This window comes from Gymnogyps californianus, chromosome 22 (assembly GCF_018139145.2).
Source record: "Gymnogyps californianus isolate 813 chromosome 22, ASM1813914v2, whole genome shotgun sequence".
Lineage (NCBI taxonomy): Eukaryota > Metazoa > Chordata > Aves > Accipitriformes > Cathartidae > Gymnogyps > Gymnogyps californianus.
Window position 1 is genome coordinate 6,565,341 of NC_059492.1, and position 14,920 is coordinate 6,580,260.

The 14,920-nt window shown below is 38.1% G+C and overlaps 1 protein-coding gene across 1 annotated transcript in view; it reads left to right on the plus strand.

Moving 5' to 3' along the window:
* Nucleotides 1-14,920, plus strand: part of ZMYM4 (zinc finger MYM-type containing 4) — a 44,308-nt gene that overhangs the window by 12,050 nt on the left and 17,338 nt on the right. The window contains exons 2-15 of the mRNA XM_050909764.1: nucleotides 682-724; nucleotides 1,121-1,651; nucleotides 3,244-3,311; nucleotides 3,904-4,074; nucleotides 6,888-6,966; nucleotides 7,394-7,646; nucleotides 9,503-9,677; nucleotides 9,794-10,006; nucleotides 11,639-11,789; nucleotides 12,451-12,566; nucleotides 12,697-12,969; nucleotides 13,469-13,619; nucleotides 13,894-14,066; nucleotides 14,438-14,588. Coding sequence (XP_050765721.1) covers nucleotides 682-724; nucleotides 1,121-1,651; nucleotides 3,244-3,311; nucleotides 3,904-4,074; nucleotides 6,888-6,966; nucleotides 7,394-7,646; nucleotides 9,503-9,677; nucleotides 9,794-10,006; nucleotides 11,639-11,789; nucleotides 12,451-12,566; nucleotides 12,697-12,969; nucleotides 13,469-13,619; nucleotides 13,894-14,066; nucleotides 14,438-14,588 — 2,548 coding nt within the window. The remainder of the gene's footprint in view (nucleotides 1-681; nucleotides 725-1,120; nucleotides 1,652-3,243; nucleotides 3,312-3,903; nucleotides 4,075-6,887; nucleotides 6,967-7,393; nucleotides 7,647-9,502; nucleotides 9,678-9,793; nucleotides 10,007-11,638; nucleotides 11,790-12,450; nucleotides 12,567-12,696; nucleotides 12,970-13,468; nucleotides 13,620-13,893; nucleotides 14,067-14,437; nucleotides 14,589-14,920) is intronic.

A 14,920-nucleotide genomic window follows, 5' to 3' on the forward strand; every position in this document is an offset into this window, starting at 1 on the left:
AAGGAAACTTTAATTATGCTGAGCGCGCATACTTCTTCAGACAGCATTCAAGCATGCTGTCAACTTTAACGTCTGTCAGAGAATGTTTAATGTAAACAGATGTTTTGTACAGCACTCAAGAGTCATCATCTTGTTCTTCTTTGGTTACGCTCATGCTGGCGCTCATTGTCTCATTACTGTTAGGAAGTTAAGCATTACGTTTCACTGTTCCTGGAAAGGGGACATTCCCTGTTAGAGAGATGAAACCTTTGGATCTGTGCAGCCCACGTCAGTGGAAGCTGTATATGCTGCTATTTTTCCATTTATAACGTTCAGAGGAAATGAAGGCTCATAGAGCATCAGAGAGGGCAGAATCTATGACCTTGACCTGGTACAAGTATCTCATGTAGAAGTGAAAATTTTGACATTCCCTTCCCTCTCCTTTCTCCTCCACCTTCTCTGGGAAGCAACGCTAATTCTAAATTTTCATTGTGTGCTTTTTCTGTATACTTCTGAACTTGTTAGGGTGAATGTGACTTCTCAGTAATGTAACAGTCTTAATTCGTAGAACGTTGCTTGGGGCAAGAAAGGAAAGAGGAGGAATTGTGATCCTTCTTGTTGGTTTTGGTTTTGATCGGATACTTTTTAGCAAAGTACATGGCAGCTGACCAAGATAATGATATAGTGCTTTCCTTTTTACAGTTTGAAGATAAATCTGATGCGGTATTTGATATTACAGAAAAATGTAAGTATTTTTATTTATTTATATAAGGCCGTAGTTTCACAAAACATTTCTTAGAAGTATCATTGCTTCTGAAAAAGACTTTCTCCTAGCCTTTGCTACTCATTCCCTCCCTGCATTGCCTTCTCCACAAGTGTTACAAATAAGATGAAATGAAGTTAATGTTTTTTCTTTCTTTGGTTAGTTTTACTCAGTTTAGCTTCTGCTTCACTGTGTGGCGAGTGGGACAGAACTGTTTCTTATGTCAGCAATGTTTTATCAGTAATGTTGGCCCAAGAAGGCTTAGAGTATTCAAGGATTACAGCATCAGACAGATTAGTAAAGGACACTTACACTTGTCCTTTGTTACACATGAAGTTGGTGAATTTTCTGACTGTTTATGGCTTTTTTTTCCCCTAGGTGGTGAAATTCTGGATGCAGAAATGTCTGAGGACACTGACCACAACTTAACACCTGCCCTCGACAGCATATCTTACGGAATACAGAATCGAACAGGATCTGAAAACTCACTGCTGGATGATGATGATGATGATTATTTTCTGAACTCTGGGGATCTTGCAGGCATACCTGTTGTTGGGAGCGACAACGAAGATGATCAAAATTTCACTCCAAAAGACACTCTTTCTTCAGCAATTCATGATGAAGACCATCTGGAAGAGGGCAAGAGAGTTACAGAACATGAATTGGACAATGAAAAAGAAATTCAGATTCAGAATGCAATCCAAAAGGATCTCACTTCACCATTTGAGCAGGGCCCTGTATTTAAATCAATTCGAAAAGATTTTAGCATAACGAGAGATAATGGCAAAGAGACTTTTTCAGCAAAGGACAAGAATAGAGAAGGACATTTTCAAGAACGTGAAAAACGGTTGGAAAAAATCCCTAAAGATATGGATTCTAGATTGAAAAGCAGTTTTCTTGACAAAGCAGGTAACTGTTGACATCGTAGACCTGGCTACCCAGCAAAGAGGAAGAAAGAACTAGACAGAAATTAGCAATAGGGCTAGTTATTAAAAACATCGTCTTGTTGAAGAGAATATGCATAGCTGTGTGTAGGGAAGCATTTTATAAAGAACCCTGAAATACAATGAACTCTGTATTAGGACTAGGATTTGCAAAAGGGCCTGGCAGCATTAGGAGGGGTCTCATCCTCCACAGCTTGTTTCAAAGCCTCAACATATCCTTTGTTGTTGTGGTTTACTAAACCAAGCTGGGTGACAATTCAGGCTTCCTTTTGTTTATTCTCACTGTTTTTTATAGACCTTGGAACTCCTTAAAAGAAAAGATGATGAAGTTTAGGTTAAGCTGATGGCCAGGAAAGATTTTTTTGAGCAAAGTACCAATTCTTCCTTAAAGTATATGTATTTAAAGCAGTATGCATTTGATAGTGGCATCACGGAGAGGCTTGCTAGAAATGTATTAGTGTCTGCAGGAAGTAAGCCAGAGAGTAACTTGAGATCTGCTTTTCCTGGGAGACTGCGCTCCTTCCTCGGATTCTTGTGTCTTGGACTTTGTCCAGCCAACATGGAGAGAACCAAAGATGCCTGTAATCCATTTCTCATTTGAGGGAGCCTGACAGTCACCAGTAGTCTTGATGCCCACACACTTGTTTTTGACTTCCCAGGCTCTGAAAGTTATAGTAGAACAGTGAATGAAGGAGTTAAGAATAACCAGGCTGGAATATGCAATTTAATTTTATTCAGAAGACTGTATGGAGAGAGGGTTGGCCAACAAGTGAGAGCCTCCTGGCGACTTGTTCAGATTCACAGCTTACAATTCTGATATTTAAATATCTGTATGTTTAGTAACAGCATCTTAAAATCAGTGCTTCCAGGTTGCACAAATGATAGAGAAGCAATACAGGTGTTTTTAAAATAAGGAAGAGTTAAAGGTGTCTCTTTACTTTTATCTTCAGGTAGAAATCAAGTGAAGAATATTTCTGTGCAAAAGACATATTTCAGAAAATTGTAAATACCTACAGTTAAAAGATTGTGGCTGAAAGCTGTGCAGCCTCAGGTAGAGCAGTCAGTAATTGAAACAGCAATAGTAAATGCTCATAGGCAGCATCCAGTATCCAGGCAAATCCAGAATTTTTATAAGATACGTGCTAAAAAAACATAGGCTACTGTTTCCTGAGAAGGGGGGAAAAGGCAAAAGACCGGAACAGCAAAGAAAAGGATGAAAGTTGTTGCTCTGAAAAATATTTTCTGATTTAAATGTCGAAACACGGGAGAGTTCAGAACCCACTGGGGTGTAGAAAATTCTTAATGAACAATATGCCTCAGAATTTTACAACCAGTTTTCTGGAATGGGAAAATAATGACCCAGTAGAATAATAAAAAAATGTCAATTCTCTTTAAGAATTACCATCTTATTTGCAGGGAGGAGAAAGGGAGTAGTTTAATACTTCTGAGGTGCTGTCAGACTATGGGGTTGGGGATCAGTATGAGACTTTAGATAGTTTTAAAGGAAATGCATTGGAATCTGTATTCATTTATATTTGATGTATATGTTTTCCTCAGTTCATAATCAAGTAGAAGAAACATTACGGACGCAGTTAGCGCCACAAACTCCAGAAACTAACTTCAGGGTAAGCTATAGATCTTTCAAACACTTTTGCAAGTGCAGCAATATACTGGAATAATTCAAAATACGTATTTTGTATTTGAGTGTAAATTTGAGTATCAAGAAAACCGATCTTCTGACTCTTAGACATCTTTGCTACTTAAACAGTGCATATAATTTCGTAAAATTTTGCTGACCCTCTCTTTGGATTGAGGATTCTTTTGATAGCCACTTTCATGTTCAGCATGGTCTGACTGACTGGTGAGCCGAATCTAGACCTGGATGCATCCATCTGACCTGCTGCCTTTTTTCCAGATGAGACAGGGAACAGCTGTATCAACAGGAGACACTGCCCAAACAACCGAATGCCCCTACTGACAACCAACTTAGAGAGCTGGGTGGCTTCTGCTTTGTCCAGAGGAGTGAAAAGGATTGGGGGTGGGATGGCAGAGGGTGCTGCAGGGAGGTGGAGGCAGCAGCTACTGCCCATCATTTCTCCCACCTTCCAGTGGCAGGACCCATTTCTCTTGGTCTGCAACAGAAACTCCCCTTGGCAGCAGCCCAGCTCCTAATGGCAGATGCAGGAGGGTGAATTCTTTTTCATATTATTGTTTCAGGAGTCTAGCTACCTATTTTCTAGTAAGGAATCTATTGGACAAGAGCTGGGGAATTCCTTTGCACCAAATATTAGAATTAAGGAGGAGCCTTTGGATGACGAATATGATAAAGCTATGGCCCCACAGCAGGGACTATTAGACAAAATTAAAGATGAACCTGATAATTCCGAGGTAAGTTTCCCATTGCATTTCTCATTTTGGTCTGACAGCTGACCGCATAAGCTGGACATAAATTCAGCAATTTATTTGGTTTATTGACCGAAATTTAACTTGAAGAACATAGTTTAGTAGAAGGATTTTTCCCTCTTATACTACCATGAAACCCAAACCCCCAACTTTTTGATGTCATGTTACCATGTCACGGAAAATGTTTTGCTTTTCAGTTAGAGACAAAGCAAAGTGCTGTAAAACTTTCATTATTAAATCTGTGGCAATGTAGACACTTTATCTCAACTCAGTCTCACTAGGAAATAAAATGTAAATCATGTTTTACTGAATACTTTGTGAGTAGTCACAGTTAGCGATGTGTAGTTGAAACAGTGCTATTCCTGCTACTTCCCTCTTAAAGGTTATTTTTGCGAGTACAGTGGTTCGTTGTTTGTTCTTGTTTTAAGTTAACTCTTAGAGGTCTTACCTTAGCAAAGCATTTAAATACGTACATATCAGTGAAATCAATTTAAGTATGTGTTTAAGTGACTTTCTCATTTGAGACTGACATTTTTTATGACAATACAGGTAAAAGTTCAGTAATTGCAAAATGGAGAAAGTCTGACCTATGGATTGAGTGGTGTTAGGGCAAGGATTGCTGAGCTCTAACCGGTCTCTTTGCCACTGGTTTGCTGTGTGACACCAGGGAAATGATCTGTGTTGCAATTCGTGTCTCCTCACTGCTAATATTTGGGTTACATGCCAAACTTTACATGCAGTTAAAGGTGTGCAAAGCTTCCCAAGGTGATTCATCCCACTTGCATCGACACGAGAGTGCTGGTGTTCCTGTGCGGGCGTTAGTTTTTCTGGCGTCATTCTGTGTACTTCTGCTAAATCTCCTCTTCTCTCTGGGCCTGTCTTCCCAACGTTTTTTCTTCTTTTCCCAAAATACTCTTGACTTAATAAAATAAAGAGGTAGACTAAGTATTTGAAACTATTCAGATTTCACTGCCCTTCTGATTTGTTCAATGTCTGTGAGATTGTTTGTTTTTTTTTTTTTTCTCAAGCGTATATAATGTCGAACCATGTGTAGGTTAGTTAAATCTGTCTATTCTTTTGTCCTCCCAAGATGGCATCTGCTGTGTGGATTTGTGTGGAATGCAATGCAAGATGTCTGTGGTTATCAAAGATCATATTAATAAGTAAAAGTGAAGACTTGAAGAATTTAAATATCAAATATCGTATTGTTCAAAATATTAATTCCTGGAGTAAAATCCTGTAATTATCAACTCTGCCTGATACTGGAAAAGTATGAGAACTGATGAAGGTTCATTTTGTTTTGCTTTAGTTTGAAATGAATGTGGGGTTTTTCGTTTTTTTCATGCATCCTGAAAGATAAGAGCATTTCTTACTGTAACCGATAGTTGGAGCTGAAGGTTCTTGGCTTTCAACACTGTTACACTGCTGTGAAACTATGCTTGATCATGCACAGTTGGTGTCAGGATTTGCCTCTGTTTCTCGTACTAGTATTGACAAAGGATAAAACTGCAGTTAAAATGCTTAAAAAACCGTGTGTCTGCAAATAACTAGTTTTTAAATTGTAATATTAAAAAAAATGGTGCTTTAAAACCCGTCATCACAGCATGCCCATACACAGCCTAAAAGCTTCTCTTACTTGAGTTTTGAATGTTTCAGTCTGATGGTTCACATGATGAACAAATACCATTGCCTGTTCTCCTGGGAAACCTGTTGAGAAATAGTTTGGTTGTCTTAGTATAGAAACTTTTAATTTTCCCACAGGAGTAAGAGAAGTGTTAAGTTTAAGCATGTATTACCTGGATGTTAGTGTGTGATTTTAGGAGATGGCTTAAGCTGAGGGAGCAGTTCACTGCCACTGAGAAGTGAGAGCTTAATTTTGCTTAGTGATTTTTGAATTGGCTTACCTTGCAGCCAGACAGCAACTGTGAATTTAGCTCAGTCATAACATGACATCATGCCCTCACTACTCTCAAATGACTGTAAGTAGGTTAAATCTTATCATCTCTGTAGTTCCAAGAGATTATGCTTTTCAGCCTATTAAGATTTACGTGTAGAGTGTTACAAGCTGCTTTGTGGTTCAGGTTTCTAGGGAGAGCACGGGCAGGAAGCATGGTGTCAAAGTATGAATAGCTGCTGTGGAGTAAGCTAGTAATTTATAGTATGTCAGCTATTCCACAAGCGACTGTCTGTAGGGATTTTCTCATCGTGTAGAAAGTGTGAGGTTATTCCCCTCTCACTAAAGCCAGTCTGAGCAGGGACTGTGATGGTCTGGCTCTAGTGGTGCCAGCTTTGGTCTGCTGCGAAGCTTCACGTTAGGCTCCCCCAAGGTACTTAACTCATGGTTAAATACTGAATGCTTCTCACCATCTAGGTCCCAGTCTCTGTTTCATTATTACCATCTATGAATGTGAAGATAAAGCTTGTTTCACAGGATAGGGGCAAGGACTGCAAAGCACTTCTAGGTGGAAAGTTTGTGTGAGAGGAAAGCAGAGATTTCTCTTAAGCTTTGTCTGGCTGAATTCTGAGGTGTCTTGGAGTACAGCTGGAAAGGGGCATGCACCAGGCTGCCGTGCTTTTCCATTTCTACACGACACCCTCAGTTGTAGTTTGCTGTGAACCTCTGAGCAGGTTCTGTGTGTGGTGTTCGTACAGCAACATCTGTAAACCTGGCCTTTGGAGCAGGCTTAGGACACTCACTCTTCCTTAAGATTCAATACAACATTATGAAAGAATGGAAATCGTGTAACCTGTTATTACATGTGTGTATTTGTTCTCCTTTTCCTTTCCCTTTGTTTTAGGAGTACGGCCAACAGCCAAAAACTCAGGAAGGGGAGCTGAAAATCAGTGCTGTATTTTCAGTCAGTGGCAGTCCTCTTGGTAAGGAATAGGCAAGACTAACTTTATTTAAATCTGTAAAATATGTCACCTTTGCAAATAGTCTTGCAGTTTATTCTGTATTTCGTTTGCTATGTCTGACCCCAGTAGGAAAACAAGTAGTTTGTTTTAGAGACAATGAAATTCAGAGATTGAAAAATAATTGTATTTTTGAGGCAAAGGAAAATTGAATGTGAAAGGGACATTAAAAGTGTATTCTCAGTCTTAAGAGTAGCTGAAACAATCTACTATGCAGAAAACCAGCACAGGGCATGTATTTATGGCGAGTTCATCTGCTATTTAATTCTCCCTTAGACTCTGACAGCCCAAATGAAGTCATAGGCTTTGTGCATGCCCCCTGCACAGGAGTGAGTTATGTGCAATACATATATAACGGTTACTCTATGTTTTCTCTGTTCTTTTTTTTTAGCTCCACAGCTGTCATCAGGTTTCCAGCCTGCTGTGGCATCCTCTGGCATGAGTAAAATGCTTCCTTCAGTTCCAACCACAGCTGTTCGGGTTTCCTGTTCTGGCTGTAAAAAAATCCTGCAGAAGGGGCAAACTGCATACCAGAGGAAAGGCTCTACCCAGCTCTTCTGCTCCACACTGTGCCTCACTGGATACACTGTTCCAGCTTCTCGCCCACCAGCTTCTACCAAGAAAACCTGCTCAAGCTGCTCAAAGTAGGACAGTGTTTTAATTTGTTCTAGTAATAATTGATATTCAAGCAGATAATGAAAGGCTTCAATTCTCTTTTTACGCAACACGCTCTTTCTGTAATGCCTGCTTCTGTTAACGCTTCACTTCAAAAAATCGTGGCCGATACTGTTCCTTGTTAATTGGTCTGCCCGCTTTCAGTTCCATTTCGTTAATTGGATTTTACATACACATAGATTTAAAAGCCTCTGTTGTGAAGTGTGCATCTTGTCTTTTTTGGATTTAAATGAGCCAAATATGAAAAACTGTATTTCAAAAGGTACTACATTTTCCTGCCATTTTAAAATATCGTTGCACTCTCAAAACCACTAACAAGAGTACATTTTCAAAAAATATTTTATATATTCTTTCTTCTAGATGAAAATAGATTTACTGAATCCCTAAAATGAAATAAAACATGGGTAAATTAATATATTCAAGGCAGGATATTTCCTTAGATTCTAAAAAAAATTTAACTTTCCAGTCTGGCTCCATTCTGTGAGCTTAGATTCCTATAGGTCTTAGCTCTTCAAAATACATCACTGCTGCTTTCATAAGATGTAGAGAGATTAAATTTATTAAGAATTGAGTTTTTTGGGTAGTTGGGATTTCAGCACCCAAATCAGTTACTTTCTGCCTAGGCCTAGAGTGGAAAGGTGAGGTGTGCTTTTGTGAGGCTACTTGGAAAAAATTCTTTAGAAAAGATCTACATTTTCCACAGTCCTGTTGGAAACACAGGCCTGAATCTTCAGCTCTTAAAAACATTTTAATTATTAAAATTTTGTGTTAATTTGTATTATTATGTCCAAATTAGCAAAAGGAGACCTTTGTGGCTGGCTCTTTAAGATGTCATATTACTATACCATTAACTTGAGGCAAATAAATAACTTTGCAGACTGGTTGTGCTAGCCTGTTTATGGAGAATTATTCATATGTATTTTTTGGTTATGAAAGTTACTTTGCAAAAGGAATGCTGCTTTGTTCATCATTTCTTCAACAACACATTTATTACTTTCAGTTTTACAAGGTCAACTGAACTTAAACTTGAGACTTCAATTAATTACTCTTTTCACTTGCTGTCTCAGTGTGAAAAGGCCTTGTAATAAAGTTTAGCAGTCTTGGCTGTAATTTGTATTTATTCTGTTGAAAATGGTTTACCTCTGACAAGACAAGTGAGAAGGAGGTATTCTTCCAACCAAGAAAATGATATAAATATTTCCTCCTAGTTTTTTTGACTTAAGGGCTTTGAAACTTTTCTATGAGTGACTGTTTCAAAAGAAAGAAGAAATAAGGAGAAAGTTCAGTTTGTTAAATAGAGCAACAAATAAACAAAACTATAGATGGGAGATAAGAGATGGAAAGTTACAATACTAGTCAGACTGTTTTGGACTGAAGTACGTGGTGATTAGAAATTGTGACCTTTCGTTTTTCCCTTTTGCTCCCCTACCCCATTATGATTGGTATTTTCATTGTTAAAGGGAATTATTCCACGTATCCTGCTTTCTAAATTTTTTTTAGTAAAGACTGTGCAAAACAGTTATCTTTTCCCAGTTCCTTTTGAAAAGATTTAATGATACAGCTTGATGTATTTATAGGCCACTCCTAAGTCCAGGTACAAAATGTTTCACGAAATATCTACTTGAGAATTGTACTTCTTAACTATTTTCCTAATAGGAAAAGAAAAATGAAGTCAGGTACTTAGATCAGCAAAAAGAAAAGCTTTAAATTAAATGATTCCACCCTCTTCTAGAGAATGTTTAGTCTGCAGAAAAAGAAAGGACAGCAAGTTGACATGAAACCAACATTAATTCTTTATCTCTGTTTGTTTTTCTTTTTTCCATAGAGACATTCTAAATCCAAAGGATGTAATCACTGCCCAGTTTGACAATACAAACTCCAGTAAGGATTTCTGCAGCCAGTCTTGTCTTTCTACATATGAACTGAAAAGGAAACCTGTTGTTACTATTCATACTAACAGCATTTCAACCAAGTGCAGCATGTGCCAGAAGAATGCAGTGGTAATTGCAAACTACTTTGTCGTTTGAATTTCCTTTAGATCAGGACAACTTGCTGTCTCAGAGATGAACATACATATTCTTTCTATTCTTGTTATATATTCTTTCTTTTCTTCCAGATTAGACACGAAGTGAATTACCAGAATGTTGTACACAAGCTCTGCAGCGATGCCTGCTTCTCCAAGTTCCGCTCAGCTAACAACTTGACCATGAACTGCTGTGAGAATTGTGGAGGGTACTGCTACAGTGGCTCTGGCCAATGTCACATGCTTCAAATAGAGGGACAGTCAAAGAAGTTCTGCAGTTCAACATGTGTGACAGCATACAAGCAGGTATATTTTGACAGAATATTAAAAATATGTCTTTGATTAGAGTTTGAGTGTTTTAAGAAACACACAATCTATTAGTTGATTATTTCAGTTACTATCTTGGTCTAAGATAACTCCTGTTGCCATTTGCTGCTTAATCTTTGCCCAACCACGTTGCTCTGTTTCCCTTACCACCGAACCGGCTACCAGAGTATTCCAGTGTGAGAGAAGCCACAGTGGGACCACTCGACAGCAGTCCACTGTGACTTATTTCAGCCTTTGAGATGCTCCCTGTTTGAGTATTCTCTATTAAATTGTAGCATTTGAATTAAGTGGAGAGGAAAAGTAATAATTAGTTGATAATTTTGATTTTCATTTGTAAATTTTTAATATTTTAATTTTTATTATAATGGAGCCTCTTAAAGACCTGAGCAGTTGAGAGCGCCTTAATTTATTATAATAGCTCAATTATTTTTGACTGACTTATTTTAATGCAATTACTTTAGGAAAAATTGCCCTCTGATAAGATAGTGTAACTTCATTTTGTGACTTGACTCTGCTGCCCCATTATTCAGGCCACTTAGGCCAAGAAAGGCCTAATGAATTAAAAAAAAAATCTGGTTCAAGTATTTCATCCAGAAAATTACCTACAACATTAGTTGTCCTCTGAAACAAATCTGGAAATTAAATTAAATAAGCTGGAAAGGAGAGGATTTTCATGCTGCTTTTGCATCTCACATCAAAACCCCATATATGTTAGTCTTCCTGAAAATACAGTACGTTCAAAGTTTATAAGGTTAATCTATTTTTTATTGGTTTTTAAACAGCATTCAACTCAATTGTCAGATACATTCTGATAATTTCTGGGGTTTTGTGGGTGTTTTTAAATCCTTAAAAACATATACTCTATTCTGTCCTTCTGTGAAGATCTGGAATAGCTGTTGATAGAACAAAGTGCATTTTTAAGGCTGTCATAAGAAAATGATCTGGTGCATTAGTTCTCAAAGTTTTTTCCAAACTTAAAGACCTCAAAAACCTTTTACTGTTGTAAACACAGAAAATGTATCTATGAAAGGTAGGCTTCTTTTTGTGTCTCTTTTAAAATGTAGTCTGTAGACCATAGATTGAAAAGTGTGATTATTACTAGGAGATATATCTCTTCCCAGTTTTGCTACCAAATACATCTTCAGGGAACCTGCTTCTCTCTGTTTCTTGTTTTCTCATCTGTTAAATGTGAATATTGCTTACATACATAGCTGATGTATTAAAAATCATAAGCAAAATGTTACTGCTCAGCAAAAAGTTGAAGTCGTCTGATACAAGGTGCTTGATATGTGCTATTACAACACGTAGTGTTGTTTGCACTTGGAGGCCTTCGCCCTGACAGCCTGGGTACTGTTTAAATGGGCCTGCAAAGGTAGCGCTTACCCTGAATGAGAGATAGCCCAAGTCTCAGGTGGTCAAAGTATGAATATAGCAAGCATACTGGAGAACTCAAATAAGTATATCTACATCATAAATAATACAGCTGTAAAATAAGTGCTGTTTCAAGTGCACTGGCAGTCACTTTTATACACGTTTTATGTTAGCGATTAATTTCCAGGTTAATAAAAATACTAAGTTTCAAATGAATGATGGATTTCCATGTTTCCACAGAAGTCAGCTAAAATTACACCTTGCGCCCTGTGTAAATCTTTGAGATCTTCAGCCGAGATGATAGAGAGCACAAATAACTTGGGAAAAACGGAACTGTTTTGCTCTGTTAACTGCTTGTCAGCGTATAGAGTAAAAATGGTTACTTCTGCAGGTAAGTTTATCCTTTTGCTTCTTTAGCATGATTTCATGTAGTTCATATCCAAACTTAATTTGTCTTGAAAGTTAAGGCTGGTATTCTTTTTTGGGAGGGTGGGAAGTGGCTTTTTTTTTAAGGGGAGGTGCTGACATGGGAACATAAGGACTTTCTACCATAGATAAACCTAACAGTGACAGTACAGCCATTTCAGCTTTGTTTTTAGAGAGCTTAAACATGATAATAAACTTTAATCTATTTTCTGCTCTTGCAAGTGCAGCTGGTGGGTTTCCCAGCTAGACAAATCCACTTCTGTGGACATATGCCATACCACTGCTGTGACTATTCTGCCCCTTGTTCTCCAGGGTGATTCGCTTAGTTACCTCTGCCTAATGTTGCATTGAGCTAGGCAAACATATTCTCAGCTATTTTTCTTGTAAAATAGAAAAATGCTTACTGACATCCTAGGGATACTGGGAGATTAATTAAAGGATCTGGCAAGCAACAGGCACCGCAGCTGCAGTGTCTGCTTCTGAATCTGTAGAAACTTCATCTTGGGCTTCTGTGTGTACCTTGGCTTGTCATTCAGGTTCTCTGTTTTCGTATGCACAGTGCAAAATTATCTGCAATACAACTTCATGTTGCATAAATCACTTTTTCTTTTCTGTTTCACCCTCAGGTGTTCAAGTTCAATGCAACAGCTGTAAAACTTCATCAAACCCTCAGTATCACTTGGCTATGTCAGATGGGAGCATACGCAATTTTTGCAGCTACAGTTGTGTAGTAGCTTTTCAGGTGTGACATCTAGGATTTCTTCTTAGCTGAATTAACAGAATAATAAATTGATGGTGCAAATATCTGGGATGTCGGGTAAAATATGTAATATTGTAGAATAAAGTCTATTCCTCAATTTGCTTTCCTGCAGAATTTGTTCAACAAGCCTGCAGGAATGAACTCCTCAGTGGTACCTCTGTCGCAAGGTCAAGTCATTGTAAGCATTCCCTCAGGGGCAACGGTATCGGCAGGTGGCACCACCTCGACTGTGTCCCCCAGCTCCATGAGCAGTTCAGCTGCAGCTGGTCTACAGAGGCTGGCTGCCCAGTCCCAGCAAGTCACTTTTGCCCGCCCTGTTGTAAAACTCAGGTGTCAGCACTGTAACAGATTGTTTGCAACCAAACCAGAACTGCTTGACTACAAGGTAATAAAGATTAGGGCTTTTCAAGCTCGTATTTCTCACCAGAAACCCAAGAAATTGTAGCTTATATGCAGTGGTCTGTCAGTACTGCTCTGTTGCTTACTATGACCTGCTATGGAGGAATTTGGAACTGATTTTGGTATCATTTAACCATTATCAAAATTAATACTGATACTAGCTCTTTGATCTTAAAAACAGAAAAAAAAACCCTCCAAAAAACCCAAACCCTATGATTGCCTGGCTAGGTAAGCACATTCCTGATTCTTGGTCCCAGAGATGATCCTTTTAATTCCAGGACAAAGCACATTGGTGAGGGCTTTCTGCAGAAAATTGTGCTGTCTTTGTTATAAAGCTAAATGGGGAGACTTATTTGCTAGTGCTGTCTGTTGTTGATTTCCAAGGGCATAAATATGCTTCTGAGTTTTTACTAACAATTAAAATGTATTATCTGGGATGTGAAACATTGAAATGTTGAAACCAAAACATTCTGGCTGTGTTGCAGGGTAAAATGTTCCAGTTCTGTGGGAAGACCTGCTGTGATGAATATAAGAAGAGGAGCAGTGTAATGGCAATGTGTGAATACTGCAAAATTGAGAAAATTATCAAGGAGACGGTGCGATTCTCAGGCATAGATAAACCATTCTGTAGTGAAGGTAAGAAAGGGCAAGACTGTGTCTCAGACAAATCAAGTCAGAAGTGTTTTGCCTTAAAATTGTCGGTGATACTAAGAGAAACCTAATCTTTTTAGGTTAGAAAACTGGTTTTTAGGTTTAGAAACACAGAACTTTGTGTTTCTTTTACATTTTAATGCTATGTTTCAACAAATTATTACAGACATAACTAAATACAAGAACTAGAAGTGCCGAGCAAATGTCATTTTGATATTGAAGGATGTTTTTGGTTTTTTGCTATTTTCTCTTGTTTTAGGTTGTAAACTGCTCTATAAACATGACTTGGCTAAGCGCTGGGGAAACCACTGTAAAATGTGCAGTTACTGTTTACAGGCTTCCCCCAAACTGGTCCAGAATCACTTTGGGGGGAAAATGGAGGAATTTTGCTCAGAGGAGTGCATGTCTAAGTTCACAGTTTTGTTTTACCAGGTAAGCAATATTCTCACATAGCATCCTCTACAATATAAACATATTAGCAAAAGAATGTTTGTATATTAGGAGCTGTGTGAACTGCCTGTAGTTCACTTCTGTGTCCATGGAATATATTGCATATATGTGAGAGATGAGTAAATCCTTCTTAACTTTTGAGTAGCAGTTTTCTGTATAGAGAAAACCTAATATGGGTTGTGGGAAGACAGGCACTGAATACTCTGCTGCTTTGTTACACTGCAAAAACGATGCACCCTTACAGATTTCTTTACACTATATTTGCTGAGCCAGGTGCAAAGAGGTTTTTGTACACGTACTCTTTGTTGCTGTTTACAAGTGTGTTTAATTTCTCCCTCACTCTGTTTCCCTAGATGGCAAAGTGTGATGGTTGTAAGAGACAAGGTAAACTCAGTGAGTCCATGAAATGGCAAGGGGAGATCAAGCATTTTTGCAATCTACTTTGTATTCTGTTGTTCTGTAATCAGCAAAGTGTTTCTGACCCTCCACCCCCAAACAACACAGGTAAAACAGGCTGGGAATAGTATTGCCTTTTGGTGTGCATGATAGTGATATGAACATTTAGTTGGAAACTCAATTCAGTGAACTTTTTAAGATATATCTTGTATATATTCTTGCCATTGAATGGGCTCAGTTTTACATCTCTCTCATACTTTAGACAATTTCAAACTTCTGCAGGTATGAAATGAGATTGCTTCATATACCAAACCTAGATTGTGATTTTAAAGAAGATGAAACAAAAGCACTTGCTTTTCAATCACTTTCATAAAACAAAGGCCCATTTTATTGGGGTAAAATGTACTGATATCTATTGAAGACATGTTAAATACCTAGCT